The sequence below is a fragment of the Erpetoichthys calabaricus genome, chromosome 1 (assembly GCF_900747795.2).
Source record: "Erpetoichthys calabaricus chromosome 1, fErpCal1.3, whole genome shotgun sequence".
NCBI lineage: Eukaryota > Metazoa > Chordata > Cladistia > Polypteriformes > Polypteridae > Erpetoichthys > Erpetoichthys calabaricus.
In genome coordinates, this window is record NC_041394.2 from 226,128,330 (window position 1) to 226,145,523 (window position 17,194).

General features: G+C 37.4%; 1 protein-coding gene across 1 annotated transcript; it reads right to left on the reverse strand.

Moving 5' to 3' along the window:
• Positions 1-15,031: 15,031 nt before the first annotated feature.
• On the reverse strand, positions 15,032-16,774 carry LOC127528021 (general transcription factor II-I repeat domain-containing protein 2-like). Its single transcript, XM_051928586.1, has one exon. The coding sequence runs from the start codon at positions 16,727-16,729 to the stop codon at positions 15,032-15,034; it is 1,698 nt and encodes a 565-aa protein (XP_051784546.1). The 5' UTR covers positions 16,730-16,774.
• Positions 16,775-17,194: the final 420 nt, after the last annotated feature.

Sequence of the window (17,194 nt, forward strand, 5' to 3'; positions counted from 1 at the left end):
TCACATCACCTCTTAATCTTCTTTTTCTTAAACTGAAAAGGCTCAGCTTTTTTAATCTTTCCTCATAACTCATCACCTGCAGTACAGTACTGGAATCAGCCTAGTTGCACTTCTCTGGACTTTTTCTAGTGCTGCTATGTCCTTTTTGTAGCCTGGATACCAAAACTGCACACAGTACTCAAGATGAGGCCTCACCAGTGCATTATAAAGGTTGAGCATAACCTCCTTGGACTTGTACTCCACACATCGTGCTATATAACCTAACATTCTGTTAGCCTTCTTAATGGCTTCTGAACACTGTCGGGAAGTCGATAGCTTAGAGTCCACTATGACTCCTAAATCCTTCTCATAAGGTGTACTCTCGATTTTCACACCACCCATTGTATATTCAGACCTAACACTTTTACTTCCTATGTGTAATACTTTACATTTACTGACATTAAATTTCATCTGCCACAAATCTGCCCAAGCCTGTATGCTGTCCAAGTCATTCTGTAATGATATAACGGATTTTAAATTATTTGCCAATCCACCTATCTTGGTATCATCAGCAAACTTAACCAGCTTGTTACTTATATTGCTATCTAAATCATTTATATATATTAAAAATAGCAGCAGCCCTAGCACTGACCCTGTGAAATTCCATATACAGTATATATTCTTGTATTGATTGTAAAATTTGGTATTAACATCACAGTAACTCCATCTATCTATTTCTTGGTCTCATCTAATCTAATTAAGAGATGAAGTCTATCCAGAGGACATACGGTGTAAGGTAGGATCCATTATCCTATTCTAACACACTTACACACACACTTGTGGAGTCACTAATTAACCTAACCTGCCTCCTGCCATAAATCATGGATTTTAAAATCATTGTACAGTACTTAGTGTTTCTAGTAGACTCACCAAGGAAGACAATATATAAAACAGCTCAATAGCACTCAGATACATAATTATCTAAAACTTGACCATAAATTTGAAAAATGTAGTATTAACACTTAGTTGCAAATTGTGTATTCAGCATCCTAATCAAATTAAATCAAGAACAACCACATTTCAATAATCATACACTACTTACTGTTGATTCACATTAACTAAGAGTCATAAAAAGATTAACATAATATTTGTTTGTGCATGCTTATTCATATGATATGCAGTTTCCTTACCCTTTAAATGGATATGCTAATCTTCTGAACTCACCTACTGTATTCTGTGGCCAATTCATTTCAGCACATCTAAGTTTACATTAGGAAGTCAATTTTTAAATTTGAAACAGTAGCAATCAGCTGAATACATTTTCTATCTGCCACCTGTGTATTTCAGTGGACTAGTCAAATAACTGAACATGACATATTTAGTAAACTTAAGAATACTTAGTTTGATGCTGAGCACTATAAATGTGATAGGAACAGATTATGTATCCAGCTATGGTCCTCAGTCTCTTTGCAGTAATTCAGCTAACAAAATGTAGCGCATAATGGGTATTGCTCTTATTGCTAGGCTTTCAGAAGCACACAAGTCCCCCTCTGTTAAATTAACAGCCATGAGAAAGATGCAGGGATTGTTTTAGTGGAAAGCGAGCAAAGTTTATCCTCTCCCTCCATTTTGCAATCCATGCTGTATTGAACTAACGGTCATCTGTGGTTCTAACTTTAGCCAGCATCTGCTTGGTTAGCCATACAATCCTAATCAGGATAAGGTGAAAGCTTCTCAGATCTCACCCGAGCAAAAAGCACCTGCATTGTCATTATTTAAAAGGCCGCGAATGTGCTTTAAAGGGCTTGCAGACTGATATAATGAGAAATGACACTTAACAAAAAAACCTCTAAAAATCAAGAAACTCCAGAAAACCTCTAATTAAAGTAAGAACCTAGCTCTTTGAGTTATGTTTCTTTTATCTGTTTCTGTAGTCTATAAATTGTGTATTTCTAAAAGCCTTGTGTTTATCAATAAATTGCATTATTCATTCTCTTAAAATGAATCTCCTTCATCTACCTTGATATACTGTAAGTTATAATGAAGAGAAGTCCCAATCTTGAGAAAAAAGTAAAGAAAATACAGTGTGAGCCTTATCAAAATGTGGCACTGATGACTTACATTGTCTAAAGATTATTTAGTTGATTTACATCAATCCCACTTTTCTTCCGTTATCAATCCATTTTCTGAGAAGCATCTGTCCCTGGTAACCTGGGGTCTTCCTGACTATCAAGAACAATACAGAAATGTTGTCTATGACCAGTGAAGTTATATGTTAGTGAAACACGCAGACCTATGGTCTTAAAATAAAATGCTACAAAAGGCTAGATATAGACGACAGTAAACTCTCCATGCATTGTTTACAACTGTAACACTTGACTATGAATTTTGAACACGTATGTATCATGTCCTGGGGGATTATCAGGAGATGGGCCTGCAGGGAATAATTACAATAAACTTTTATGCCCACCAGATTGCTTCTATCTAAATTTTGTTGAATTTCTAGAAGATGTCAATTAGTTCTATCCCCATTAGTTCTCAAGTAATCGTGTGACAGACAGTCAGAAATTGTCATTTTATATATATAGATTCCTCTTCCAAATTAACAATTGCAGAGCTGTGGAGGGGACAGCTTGAAACACCGCTCCTTCCTGTGTAGCTTTTATTTTGGTCTCCATCAAGGCAACAGAACAGTCACATTTGTGACACTGAACAAATATTATCTTTGTTACCAACAAAGTTTTAGTTTTGTTTTTCTGTTAAATATGTAAACAGCTGCCTCAGTTGTCAATCACTGTGCAGTAAATTATACATACTAATACATTAATTTCAGAATAGTGGTTGCCAAGGCAGATATATTTTTTTTATTATTTATAAAGAAGACCTGACCTCACTCTGCACATTTATATTTTTTATGCTAACTCTGACAGATGATATGTTAGCACTTCAATTTATTATAGTGATTCAAAGTTTTTAAAGCAGAAGTATTTATTTTTCTTATTTAAAAAAAATAAAAAATGGTTCTTTCCAATTGTGCTGTGCACAGTTGATAGCATTTCTGATCCACTAGTAGTCATAGAGCTAGCACTGCTGCTTATTTAAGTATCAGAAATTAGGAGGCTTGAAAAAAATACATCCATATACTGTATATCAAGCAGAGTAAAGTACCAACAAAAGCTCTTGAAAAGGGACTAAAATGTTTTCATTGCATTGTATTGTGTTTAGAGACGCAGGACATCTGTGTAAGCAGAACTCCCTCAGGTTCAAACAGCAGTGGCTCCAGTATCATGGAAACATTTTCATTTTGGCCAGACTTCAGATCATCTCTTCCTGTTGCATTGATATTATTTGTACAATTTAATAAGTTTGAAAATGAATATAACACTTTGTGCAATAAAAATTGATACTCTTATTAGTACTTACTTAGTTTGTACATTAGAAATTGAAAGAAAAAAACAAAAAGTAACTTTTAAGTAAAATAAATATTACTTATTACTTATTATAGAAGGGCAGCATGATGGGCAGTGATTTTACTGCTGCATTGCAGTATAGAAACCAACGTTTGCATCTGTGGTCTTCCCTGTGTGGAGTTTGCATGCTCTCCCCATGTCTGTGTGGGTTTCCTCCAGGCACTCTGGTTTCCTCCCACAGTCCAAAGACATGCAGGTTAGGTGGAATGGAATTCTAAATTGGACCCTCTGAGCTTGGGTGGGTGGGTGTGTGTTTGCCCTGTGATGGACTGATGCCCTGTCCAGGGTTTATTCCTACCTTGCACTCTATGATGGCTGACCCTGTTGAGGACAAATCGGGCTAGAAAATCACTGACTTAATATGTATTTTACTTAAATTGTCATTTAAATCATAATGTTATAATCCATTGTTTCCTTTTAAAAACATCTAATCAGAGTGTGGTAATGTTAATTGTTACATGTGAATATTAATGTTTTTAAGAAACTGCTAATCATTAAGATATATGCTATTATTCATTCTATGAACTGGTTTATTCCATCCAGTGGTTACAGGGATATGGAGCCTATCATATCATCATTGTTCACAGATCAGCAGCTAACCATAGATGGGGAGCCAGCCGGTCACAGAGGGTGCCCAGACATACCTGTACTGTGGAAATCATTCAATAGTCTAAGGAAATTATTATTTTACGCTTATAAAGTGCTCCCAAAATTTGTAATGGATATAATAATATGTATGATATATTTATTCATGGTTTTTACTGCTTATTTCAATACTAGGTTCTGAGGAGTTAATGCCTATCCTGGAAGCATTAGATGCTATGCAGTCTTTTTTTTAGCAAACCAATATATACAGTACCAGTCAAAACGTTGAATAAACACAGAAATTATGATATTATTAGTAGAAATTGATACTTTTTTTTATCACAATACCATTAAACTGATTTTAAAATGCAGTCAAGATATGTCTAGTTTTGCTAATGGCTATTACTGTTTGAAATGACTGATTTTCAATTTATTATTTGCATATGACTGTAAAGCCCCATTTTCAACAGCCATTCGTTCAGTGTCCCTTGGTTTATCCCTAATTTGTCATATTTACCTGCTAAATGGTTATTAGAGAAACCTTTGTAATTGTATTAGCACCACTAAAACTTGCTATTCTGTTCACTTGGGTTGCAATGTACTGGCATTCCTATAGTTCAGTTCTGGGTTCAAAAATGAAAAAAAGATGACATGGAACATGTCAATCTATTGGATTTTGGGGGGGGGGGGGGGGGGGGCAGAATGAAGGTTATCACATGTGACAGATTACCAAGAAAATAAAGACTTCATGCAAAAGTCACTACTACTGTTTTAACAGAAAAGGCAAAACCCGATATAACCACAAGAAGTGGAAGGCCGAGAAGGATAACTATGTAATTGGGTAAAAACATCAGAGTCTGTAGTCCTTTGTATGAAATCTTAAGTTTCTTGGCAATCTGTCACTAGTGCTAATGCAATAGCAATGCTTTCTCTAATAACCAATTAGCATGTAAACATGACAAATTATGGATAAGCTTAGGGAGTTAACCATTAGGACACTGAAGGAATGACTGCTGAAAATGGGGCTTTGCATTCTTATGAGAATAAAAAAAATAAAAATAAGTAATTTCAAGCAGTAAGCGCCATTACAGGTAAGGTTTTAGTTGTATTTTTAAATCGGTTTAAACAGTATCTTGAAAAAAAGTTATTGCTTTCCATTAAAAGGAAGGACATTTCTGAGTGTTTCCAGACTTTTGACTAGTGCTGCAGACTGGTACTGCTTTGGCAGAAGTGACATCAATATTCACCCATAAAGTCTTTCCTCATTCTAAGGGAAACAGCAGTCATTGTGTTTCACCGTCATCCTTTCTTGTCTTTTTTTACCTGCTCAAAACCAAGAAGCTGCTTCCGTGGCTAGCATGTGTGACAATATATTAAACCGAAGTATTTGTAGGACTCAATCAACATTATGTTCCTGACCTCATTTATTGTTTCTGCTAAGTTGTTTGAGTCAAGCAATAATGTCAAGTAATCTGAGGCATGAAAAATGAAGATAAGAAAATAGCATACTGGAAGCAGGTGCAATTCAGCCATTTTAGGAGTGAAAATCCTTTTACACTTGCTTTTATCTGACAATACTGTGTTATCAAAAGAACAAAACTGAAAGAAAATTGCAGAGGTTCTGCCAAAAAATGATACAATAGTGAGAAAGTACTCGTATATTTTCATTATTATGATTTACCCCATAAAGAACAGGGAAAACTATACAAACACTTGTCCCAAACAAAAAAACTATTAACATTTAATTTTATATATTAAAACCCTAAAGAAAAATAACATATAAAATCATACAAAATCAAAATTGTTCTGCCAGTGGTGGTGAAAAATTGACAGGCCACAATAAGAAGAGAAAATGGACCAGGACATGAAAAGCAAACCAAAATACTAGTGCAGGTCATAAACAAAAATAAAGAGCGCTAAAAGTATTTTAGGAAGTATGCACACATCAGGATCGAGGATGCCAACTTAAATAACATCAAATCAAAGTCATCATGTGGGCGTGTTCTTAACAATGAATAATTAGCAACATGAACTCAAAATGCCAGCAAGCACTAAAATGCAAGATGGTGTTATAGTTAACCAAAACTATAATAATAAAATAAAATTGTAAGTTTCCATCTAAGAATCATAACACACATGTCTAAAAAAATCTTCCAAATAATATAATGCAAAGAATTTAAAAACAAAATTCCAAGAATAGAATTAAAAGAAACAATGTTAATAGAAAAGTTTACAAAAAGACAACCAAAACATAGCAGACAAACAAAGGCAATCCAAAAATGAACAACCCAAATCCAAAAGCAAAGTTAAAAAAACAAAAATTAAAAACAAAAGGGATTAAAACTAAAATGATCAAAAGACCAATAAACCCACAAACGTAAGAAGCTAACACCCACCCAGAAACTGTGGCAGCCGGTGATTTAACATGTAACATCTGAAGGTTTTAATTGAGTAATGAATGGGGAAAGGGATCATGACAAAAGCATAAATATTATGAAAAATGAAGGTAGAGAAAAAACAAGGAAAAAATGGGAAATTTACATTAAGGGCAAAAAATGAAAAAGACCCAAAAACGGAATCTTAACAGGATTTTTATCAGTAGATGAGAGGTCACCTTGCATCCTAGGTAACAGAGGTTTTCACTTCAGTTGGTATGTAATGTTTATAATTTAAGTTCCTGTTGCAAATTACTCTAAATTCAGTAATAAAGATTAGATCATTTGACAATAATTATAATTTTAATAGACAATTAGCAAGCAGATAATTTGGCAGGAGTTGAACTTTCAACAGGAGTCGGTAACCGTCAGCTAAAATGAAGCTTTACAAGAAACAGTTCAGCTTTTTACATTTCAGTTATATTTAGCAGATAGCAATGCATTGATGCCATTAAGTGAGACTTTCTATTGCTGAAGGCTTACATAAGAATGATTCTTCATGTAGAGCTGTGTATCATCAGCTTGCAGGTGGAACATGAGGTCAAGTTGATGAATCAGATATCCCAGTTGCAACATATGGGCATTCAAATGCAGAACATCTGCTGTTTTCTGTGTTAAAAGCTTTGCAGTAAATAAGCTCTTAACAAATACATTTTAAGATGTAGTTCAGCTTTCCCAAGTTCAAACCAAGTTAATCAAGGTGAAATACTGCACATGTCATGTGAAATGATAAAAATACATCCTGTAGAGTATGCGTATTTACATATAAATACACATATATGCATAACAGTATGGATATACACACAATTATCAGTTTCATAGGTACACCTTTCAAGTTCCAGGTAGAACCGTTTTTTGCCTCCAGAACAATGGTGATCACCCATTAACTTCATTTTTCTGCCATGCATTCCCGCTGTGACCCTTTCATTCCACTTCTTTTTCTTTCAGCTGCTCCCATTTAGGAGTCATCACAGCAGATCATTCGTTTCCATCTTTCCCTGTATTTTACATCATTTTCTGTCACAGTGACTGCTTTCATGTCCTCCCTTACCACATCTGTAAATCTTTTCTTGAGCCTTCCTCTTTACCTCTTGTCTGGTGGTTCCATCCTCAACATTCTTTTCCCGATGTACCCCTCTTCTCTACTTTGCATGTCCCCAAACCATCTCAATTGTGCCTCTCTCACTTGGTCACCAAACTGTTATACCTGTGTTCTCCCTCTGATATACTCATTTCTAGTCTTGTCGGCCCTCGTTACTCCGAGCAAAAATCATAGCATCTTCAACTCTGCCACTTCCAGCTCTGCCTCCTGTCTTTTCTTCAGTGCCACTGTCCCCAAACCATACAACATAGCTGGTCTCACTACTGCTTTATATACCTTCTCTTTCACTCATCTAGTTATTCTTCTATCACGAATCACACATGCCACTCTTCTCTACCCAGTCCACCATGCCTGCACTCTCTTCTTCACCTCTCTGCTGCACTCTTCATTGCTTTGAACTGCTGAACCACCTCTTCACCACCTCCTCCTTGCAGTCATACTCACCACCTTCCCTCTCATTTACGTAGATGTACTCTGTCTTGGTCCTACTGACTTTCATTCCCCTTCTCTCCAGAGCGTACCTCCACCTTTCCTGGTTCGCCTCAACCTGCTGTCAACTTTCACTACAGATCACATGTCATCCGCGAATATCATAGTCCACACAGACTTATTTAGAGAATAAAAGACTTATTAGTCTAACTCACTCCAGAAATCTTCGTTCACCTCCATCTTACATCCCACTTGCGGAGCATATGCGCTGATGACTTTTAACATTACCCCTCTTTTGCAACTTTTGCAACTATATGCTTATCACTCTGTCAGACATTCCCTTCATCTCCAAAACACTCCTAACATAATCTGATGCATTCAAAACACATTCAACTGTCATTAAGAGTGTAATGAGTCAGGCCCAATAAGCTGAAATAGGCCGATCGCTACCACTCACCTTCTCAATTGTAATGTGACTGATAAAAGGATAGGCCAATATCACTCCCTGAAGCACCCTGCTGTACATTCCCTTTTGGAATAAACAGCTCTAACAGACAAGTGAATATATATAGTATATGAAACAAAAACAGTTATAAGGCATTTTCAGTTAGCAGGGAAAAATATTTTATACAAAAAAGGGCAAGAAGAATATATACAGTAGAAAACACACCCAGCCCCCTTTCAAAGTTCACACAATAGTCCAAAGTTCAAGTTAACTGTTTATAACAGGTGAATGAATTGTAGATGCCGAACAACCCAAAAAAAGTTGAAGTCTTAAATGTAAAATGATTCACAGTCAGTACAGTGACATTGAAAAAAGGACTTCATGAGCTCACCCTAGTCTGCTAGTCGTAATGGAATGCAGGATTCACATTCCTGGAGATGATTGTGGGTCTTTTCCTATCTTGACAGGTCTTTTGAACTGAAGAACCTTTTTCCATGGCCAAGGGAGATACTGATGAGTTTAGCTAGGTTTTCTCTCGATGGCTGTTCCCTTTCTCCATTTGAAAAACAGCATGATTTATGCAGATTCCTTCTAAAAAAACACTGGATATCCCAACTTCAGAGGTGCCGCTGATGGCTTATGGGTAGTTCGAATATACACAGCGCAGCACTCTGCCATTAGTGTAGTTGAAGTCAAGATCAAATGAACATAATACGCTCTGCTGCAGGTTTGCACTGTTGTTGAACAGTGTGCCACATTGAGATTTCTGTGGGCAGAGGGAGTGACACCTTAATCCATGTAGCAGCCTTGAGAGCATAGTACGCAGAGAAATAATTACTGCAGTGCAATTTATTGTTGTTGTTGATTTATTTAATTACATTAGCCGATGCCCGCCGTAGCATACGGCGGTGTAAGAATAGGAACGGAAAACGGTGAGAAAGAAATTCAGAAATCAAGAAGAAATAAATGCTTCTTGAAAGACGCAGTGTGCATGTAGAATTTCTGGCCAAGCAGGATTACATGTGAAAGTGATAAATAAATCAGGCTTTCCGAATTTCCATGGCATTCTGATAGTTTTGTTGCATGTATCTTGGACTTCCTGGAAATGTGGAAGGTAATATGATCATTTTGCCTACATGAACGTTGTTATTTTCAGTGTTTGCTTGCAGTGCGTCTGATAGTCCTTTGTATTGTTCCACGCGCAGATCTTGTTGATGTAATCTGAGATAGTTGAGACGCGCGCCCTCTGTTTTAACATACGCATCTACGACGTACTGTTGGAATAGTTTGCCACTGGAGTGAAAAATACTAAATGTATTCCTCATTGCTAATCTGTACGCGTAAAATTGGCACTGAGTAAGCCTTATTTGCTTGGCGTTTTTTTTATCGGGAACATGTTGTAAATCTTTGTGCCAGCCAATGTCTCCGTAAGGGAATAAAAGTGGGTAAACCATAGGATTGCAATTCATATTGAGCGTGGAAATCTGTTTACAGGAGTTGCCTATGGGATAGATGCAAATGTCCCTTTCGGCAGGCGGTGCGCCATCTTCTCTGACGAAAATTGTTGCAACATTGGTGTGACATGTCGGGGCATTGTATCGTTGTAAATCCTGCCTAAGGTTTTCCTTGAAAACCATTCGTACAGATGCTGTTGGATTGGACTGAGCGATTTCATGCATGTGTTTGTATGATTTAGCGAAGGGGTTGATGGTTCTGAGCATGGATTCCAGCTGGAGAAGTACATTTTTGCTGCATGCAGAGTTTGCTTTATTTTGTAAGTGTACTTCAGTAGCTTGCGCTGTGTCAAAAACATACAATTGTCCATATCCTGGAAAGGTAGAAGTCTTAGCGTATAGTGGAGAGATTTGGTGATAAATTTGCCAGTGTATTTTAAAACATATGGTCCGTGGCCAGGAGGTTGAGTTATCTGTGCACCCATGGAAGCAAATGCTAGAGAAGAGTTGTATTCTCGAATGTGTACACGACAATTTTTAGCTTCTGATTTTTGCTGTGTAGGAAGCTGTTGTAAAGACACAGGTGGCTCCCGCAAAGGTGGTAAAGCTACTTTATCGTTGTGGCAGCACCTCGAGTACTTGTTGGATGTATTACACTCAGCACGCCAGTATAGTGTATGACATGGAAGAGGACGAATAGGAATCGAGAAATGCCGTGTTGGCTGCGTGTGGGCGGGACCGGTTTTGAAGTGGAAGCAGGACAAACTAGAAGAGAAATATATATAAGAGATAATCTTTTTTATTTTCTCAGCATTTTTCTGCTGGGTCTGCTTCTGTCATATTCACTTATTTACAGTTCTTTACTAACAGAATTGTCCAACTTTGTACTGAACACTATAAATAAATGCTCCAACTTTTGTTCAGATTTGCTAATCTGTTTTGCAGAATGATGAGTATTGCAGAAAAGAAAACCCATCCAAACAACTAAAGCCCACCCTTTAAAAAGTCAGTCAGAGTCATCAAGTGATCTGCCTGATTATGAGGATAAAACCTAGTGAACTCAGCTTCGTCATGGCATGGTTAAGGCATTCCTAGGTTGGCATGCTTTCCATGTAAAGAGGAGGAGGACCTGTTGTAACTAAGCAGTTTCAGAGTTTTTTTGAGGAACCTCATGGGAAGAAATAGGAACACACTTTGGTATAGCGGTGTTTTGTGTAATGAGACAGATGGCAATGAGGAAAAAAGGTTAAAAAATCGCATCTTTATGGACAAAATAAACATCACAGAATATACAAAAGGAAAAACACAAAGCATGGGGCATGCAGAACACACAAAGGAATCTCCCTAGAATTCTTTTATATGCTGTTACATTTTTCGGAGGCAGCCTGCAATATTTGCCAAAGCCCTGTACCAACCTGGTGGTGGCCTTTGCCCTTCTAGAACACTTGTTAACTGTATCTATGCTGTGCCATCCTCATCTGATATGATATGTTGTTAAATGAAGAATATTGTGATAGAAATTAATGCTGAGCACAAACATGTAACTGCCAAGAAACATCCAGAAGAGTGAAAGCCAGTGCAGGGCTACAACTGATTCAACAAGTAATTCAAAGAAAGGCTGAACTCCCATGTTATGTTTCTTTGTGAAGTGTCTCTGAAATTGAAATAAAGGACTTGTTAGCAAGCCACCTTGTAAAGAAGGCAGCATTCCACAAGTGGATTGGGACCACAGTAATTTTCATTTGCTAACACAAAGTTGAAACAGTGGCTTTAAGATCTTTGAGGGACCTTAAGTCATGGAAACTACCTCTACAACCAGGTGTGGAACTCAGATACTGTCTTTGTAATTATTTTTCTATTGATGTGCTCCACAATTAAAATGTATCATGGGATTGTTTTATATAAGAAAAGAAAATGTGTTTACTTTTTTATTTTGTTCTGCTGCTGCAGCTCATTATATTTTTCCAGCAAATGACAAGCTAAATTTCTGCCTTGTAATACTGAATTTCTTAGGTTTCTCATTTTAGAATCAACTATGGTCTTTGGAGAGCAAGCCCCAGTAGTATGACAAATTAATCTTTTTTAATCCCTTTAGGAAATTGAGACGTAGGGAATACCATCGCTCATTGCACTCCTCAAATGTTAAGCCTGTTTTGATCAACAGTCAGGAAACATCACACACTCCTGACTGTAAAATGAAATAGCAGCCTATTGCTCTAAGTAAAAAAGGGCGCATGATGTTGTATAATATGTTACCACAGCAGATCATCTTTTTCCATATCTTCCTGCCCTCTGCATCTTGCTCTGTTACACCCATCACCTGTGAACCATCTCTAAAAAAGTGAAATAAGAAATGTAAATACAGCAATCAGATAAAAAAATCTAATATTTTAACATGCTCTGATTTACTGTACCCCATTCTAAACTGAATATTCAGGAGAGAAAATTAGTGGGAAATGTACTGTACAGGTTTTACATTTTAGAGTATATGGAGTAAGCATGTTCTTCCTGTGTCCTTGTGGGCTTGCTTGATGCAGTTTTCTGCCACACTCCAAAGATATACTTTGATTGGCTAGTTTAAATGGGCCTAGTGTGCTTGTGTGAGTGTTCTCTGCCATGGACTGGATTCCCACCCATGGCAAGTGTCCGCATGCTCTAGAACACGGGTGTCAAACTCCGGTCCTGGAGAGCCACAGTGGCTGTAGATTTTCATTCTAACCATTTTCTTAATTAGTGACCAGTTTTTTCTGCTAATCAACTTCTTTTGCCTTCGCTTGAATTAACTTAACTCAGTCCCCTTAGTTGTCTCTTTTTCTTTAATTTGCAGCCAAACAATAATGAGATACAAAACAAGACGTCACATGACCAGCCCATCACACAATATCTGAAAATAAAGAAAGCTGAAGGTCTCAGTAAGGTTGATCTCTCAGGACGCCAAAACGTTTTGATGATGGTCTTAGAAAAATCAACAGTTTTGGAAATGTCTGCTGTGGGAGAATGAGAACAGCAACAAGCTGTGGAATTAAATAAAGGGGTTAATTAACAGCAAGAATTGGCTTCTCATTAAGAAACTGGGTGGAGTGAAATTGGTTGGAGTTTGAAGCCCCAGTTCAGATGGTCATCTGTCAGTTCGTTTCACGTCTCATTTCTGTTTGGCTGTCATTTATTGAAGAATCAATTCAGAGGACTGAATCCTTAAAAACAGGGCTATTAAAATGAAGGGAAAAGAAGTTAATTAGCATTGAAACCTGGTCACTGATATGAAAACAGTTAGAATGAAAACCTACAGCTACTGCAGCCCTCCAGGACTGGAGTTCAACACCCATGCTCTAGAATAAGCATGTTTGGAATATGACTGGTTAAATTGCATTAATTCTAATGGTCGGCAGCATTTTGGTTTGCTATCTTAAAACAGAGAGTGGTTATTCATTTCAGTTATGCCCCTTTCTAAAAGCTTATAAATTCTCCCGCATGTAGCTGAAAACTGTGTTTGTATTAAATTCAGCGCAAATACAATTTTAAACTTGTTCACAATATTTTCAACTCATTTTTTTATATTTGGTACTGATGCACAGTATAAAGGTAGACATTTATATTCCTTTTTTCAGGCTGTTTCATTATTTTCTATATTGTTTTTTACCTCCTCTCTTAACAGATGGCATTTGACATCACCAATGCTGGGTAAAAACCCTGCTGACAGAACTAAATGGCCTCAGGTGAATACAAGGTATTAAGCTCTTCTTTTTCTTCTTTAGAACAGGTTGTAATCATACATGCACCTATGGCACAGCCATGTAAAACATAAGTAGTGGGCAGTGTAAAAGAGGCATTTATTTATCTACTTCCATTAAAGATTCCATCACTGTCTTCAACATCAGATGCTACTGTTTTTTTGGCTGGGTTAGTGTGATAACCCTGTACAATTCAAAAGCAAACAAGTAGCTTCTTTGGCATGGGTTTGCCACTTTAATATTCTAGAAAGCGTCACAAGATGATTAAATTCAAGATGTCTTAAAAATAAGCAACACCACACAGAATTAAGTGTAATTACATGCTGAATACAAAGAGCTTGAGCATAATGCAGCTATCTATGTCAGCTATTGTTTTTCTTTATATTTTCTATGAAAATGGAAGCCTGACAACTACATTATTTGCTGCATGGTTCACTGAATCTTCTGGAATAAGTTCACATATTTTGGAAACCTAATAGAAAAACTAAAGTGTACAAAAAAGCTTAACAATAAAAAGTCAAGAGTCAAAAACATGCACCTGCTTTTCATTATGTGCTTAAAAAACATAAAAGTATATTATAATTTAGAAGGCAACACAGAATTGAATTGGCACCTCAACCAGGGCTGTGTTCTGCCTTCTAGCCAATGCTGTCAGGATGGGCCTCCATCACAGGTGTCTTTGGCATAAACAAATTTAATTATGAAAACAATTGATGGGTAAAGAGTTAAATGTTGGTTTGAAAAATAAGCATGTTGTATACCAGGCATGTGTAACCTTGACAGGACTATGGGCCGGATTAGAAAGTAGAAAGATTACGCGGGCCGGAGTACTTCAGGATATATATCCATCCATCCATTTTCCAACCCGCTGAATCCGAACACAGGGTCACGGGGGTCTGCTGGAGCCAATCCCAGCCAACACAGGGCACAAGGCAGGGAACCAATCCTGGGCAGGGTGCCAACCCACCGCAGGACACACACAAACACACCCACACACCAAGCACACACCAGGGCCAATTTAGAATCGCCAATCCACCTAACCTGAATGTCTTTGGACTGTGGGAGGAAACCGGAGTGCCCGGAGGAAACCCACGCAGACACGGGGAGAACATGCAAACTCCACGCAGGGAGGACCCGGGAAGCGAACCCAGGTCCCCAGGTCTCCCAAGTGCGAGGCAGCAGCGCTACCCACTGCGCCACCGTGCCGCCAGGATATATATGTATTTCTGAAAATCGAAAATGCAAGAAGGCCAAAAAAAAACCAACAAATATTTATTAATATATTATTTAATAATAACTCTTTATTAATGCGATGATTGAGATTGCATGGTGGACACAAGCTTATCAATATTAGGAGATATTGTGGACGTGGAAACTCGCAATGTGTTTTCTAGGTGCTCATCAGTAATTCTCGTCCTGGTTTTGGATTTTACGAAGTTCATCCTTGAAAAAAGTTGCTCGCATTTGTAGGTGCTGCCAAACAGAGTCATTCTTTTCAGCAAAAGCTGTCAGCTTTGGAAACTTGTCCCATGGGAAATAGTTTTTATAAAAGTCAAGTAATTCAATATCATTGAATTTTGATTTCAGGACAAGGTTCTCTTGTAGTTCAATTAATTCCATTTGCAATGAAAGTGGAGCTAGTTCGACATCAACATCAAATGGACAAGAGAAAATTTGCAAGTTTGCTTCTTGATTTTTAAAATCACAGAACCTAGTGTTGAATTCTCTACTCAATGAATTTAATTCATTCGCAAACGATTCACAATCAAAATCTTTGTGGTTCACAAGTGTGGGAAAATGATAAGTATTGCCTTCCTTTAATTGGCTTTCCCAGAGTCGAAGCTTATTTTGAAATGATTTTATGTGTCCATAAAGCTCATGAATCATTTGTCCCTGACTTTGTAATTTAGCATTAAGTTCATTTAGATGTGTTGTTAGGTTGACAAGAAATGCAAGATCACACAGCCAGGGTTTGTTTTCTAGCTCAGGAATAGGTTTTCCTTTCATGTCCATGAAAAGAGATACCTCATTTCTCAAATCATAAAAACGTTTCAACATTTTTCCCTTGCTAAGCCAACGCACTTCACAATAAAATGTAAGATCTTCATGGTCAGAAAGAACGTCAGCCAGAAATTCTTGAAATTGGCTGTGATTTAGCGCCCTGGATTTAATGAAGTTTATACATGCAGTTATTGTGCCCATCACATGTGCAAATTTAACTGATTTTGCACATAAGTTTTGCTGGTGTATAATGCAATGCAATACCGACAAATCTTCGGTATTGATTTTGTTACTTGATAATTCGGTTTTTATTTGGACAACAACTCCGATGTTTGGTCCAATCATCGATGGAGCTCCATCGGTGGATATTCTGCATAACTTTTCCCACTTTAAATCAAATACAGTAAAAACAGTTTTTACTTCCTGGAAAATGTCTTCACCCCTTGTTGTATTCTTCATTGGTTGGAGAGCAAGCAATTCTTCCGTACAATTGAAGCTAGCGTCAACTCCGCGAATAAATATAGCCAATTGAGCGGTATCGTTGGAGTCTGTACTCTCATCAAGAGCAATGGAAAATGCTTCAAATTTTGATGCAATATTTTTAATGCTTAATTTTATGTCACTGGCCATTTCGTCGATTCGTCGGGTTATTGTCCAACGAGAAAGACTTATCTTTTCCATTTCATGGCTTTTCTCTGGACACAGAACTTTCGTGACTGCAGTAAGGCATTCCTTGACAAACTCGCCTTCAGAATATGGTTTTGAGTGCTTCGCAATTTTTTCGCTAACAATAAAACTTGCACGAACAATATTGTCAGCTACATCAGTATGTTTGCGGAATAACATCTCTTGTGCCGATACACATTTTTTCAAATTTTGTATCTTATCTGTTCTTAGTTTATCTTTGTAACTGTTGTAATTAGCGTGTTTTGTATTGTAGTGTCTTTTTAAATTGTATACCTTTAAAACTGAAATAGTTTCCAAGCATATCAAACAAAGAGGTTTTTCTTTCTGCATTATAAAAAAATAATTGTCAGTCCATTTCTCTTGAAATGTACGACTCTCAGCGTCCACTTTTCTCTTCTTTGTTGAAGCCATCTTAATTAGGGTTTGATCAAAAATTCACAAGTATTTGAAAGTATTGAAATGTAGGCTGATATAGCGTGAAACGCGAAACAACATGCAGATAGGTACAGCACTAGCAAAAACCATGAAAAGACTGCGCTATGCTACGCAAGACAGCAGAGCAGAGAGATGCAGCAGAGTCAACGACTACGTGACTACGAGCTCTTGCACACTTTAAACGTGCGACAGTTCCGGACGTGCCATAAAAGTGGGGGAAGCACAATATAAAGTACTTCAGAAAGCACTGGCCGCATCATACTATCAAAAATAATCCAGCAATACCACAAGAACAAACAGGCATGCCAAGCAGATAGCATTTCTGAACAGTGCGAGCGGATAACTTCCTGAAGATGTCAGCTGAACTTTCTCTGCCAGCCTCCATTGTACTGTACAGAGCCTCCGCCTCCACTTTGTCTCACAGTGAACCATTAAAGGATA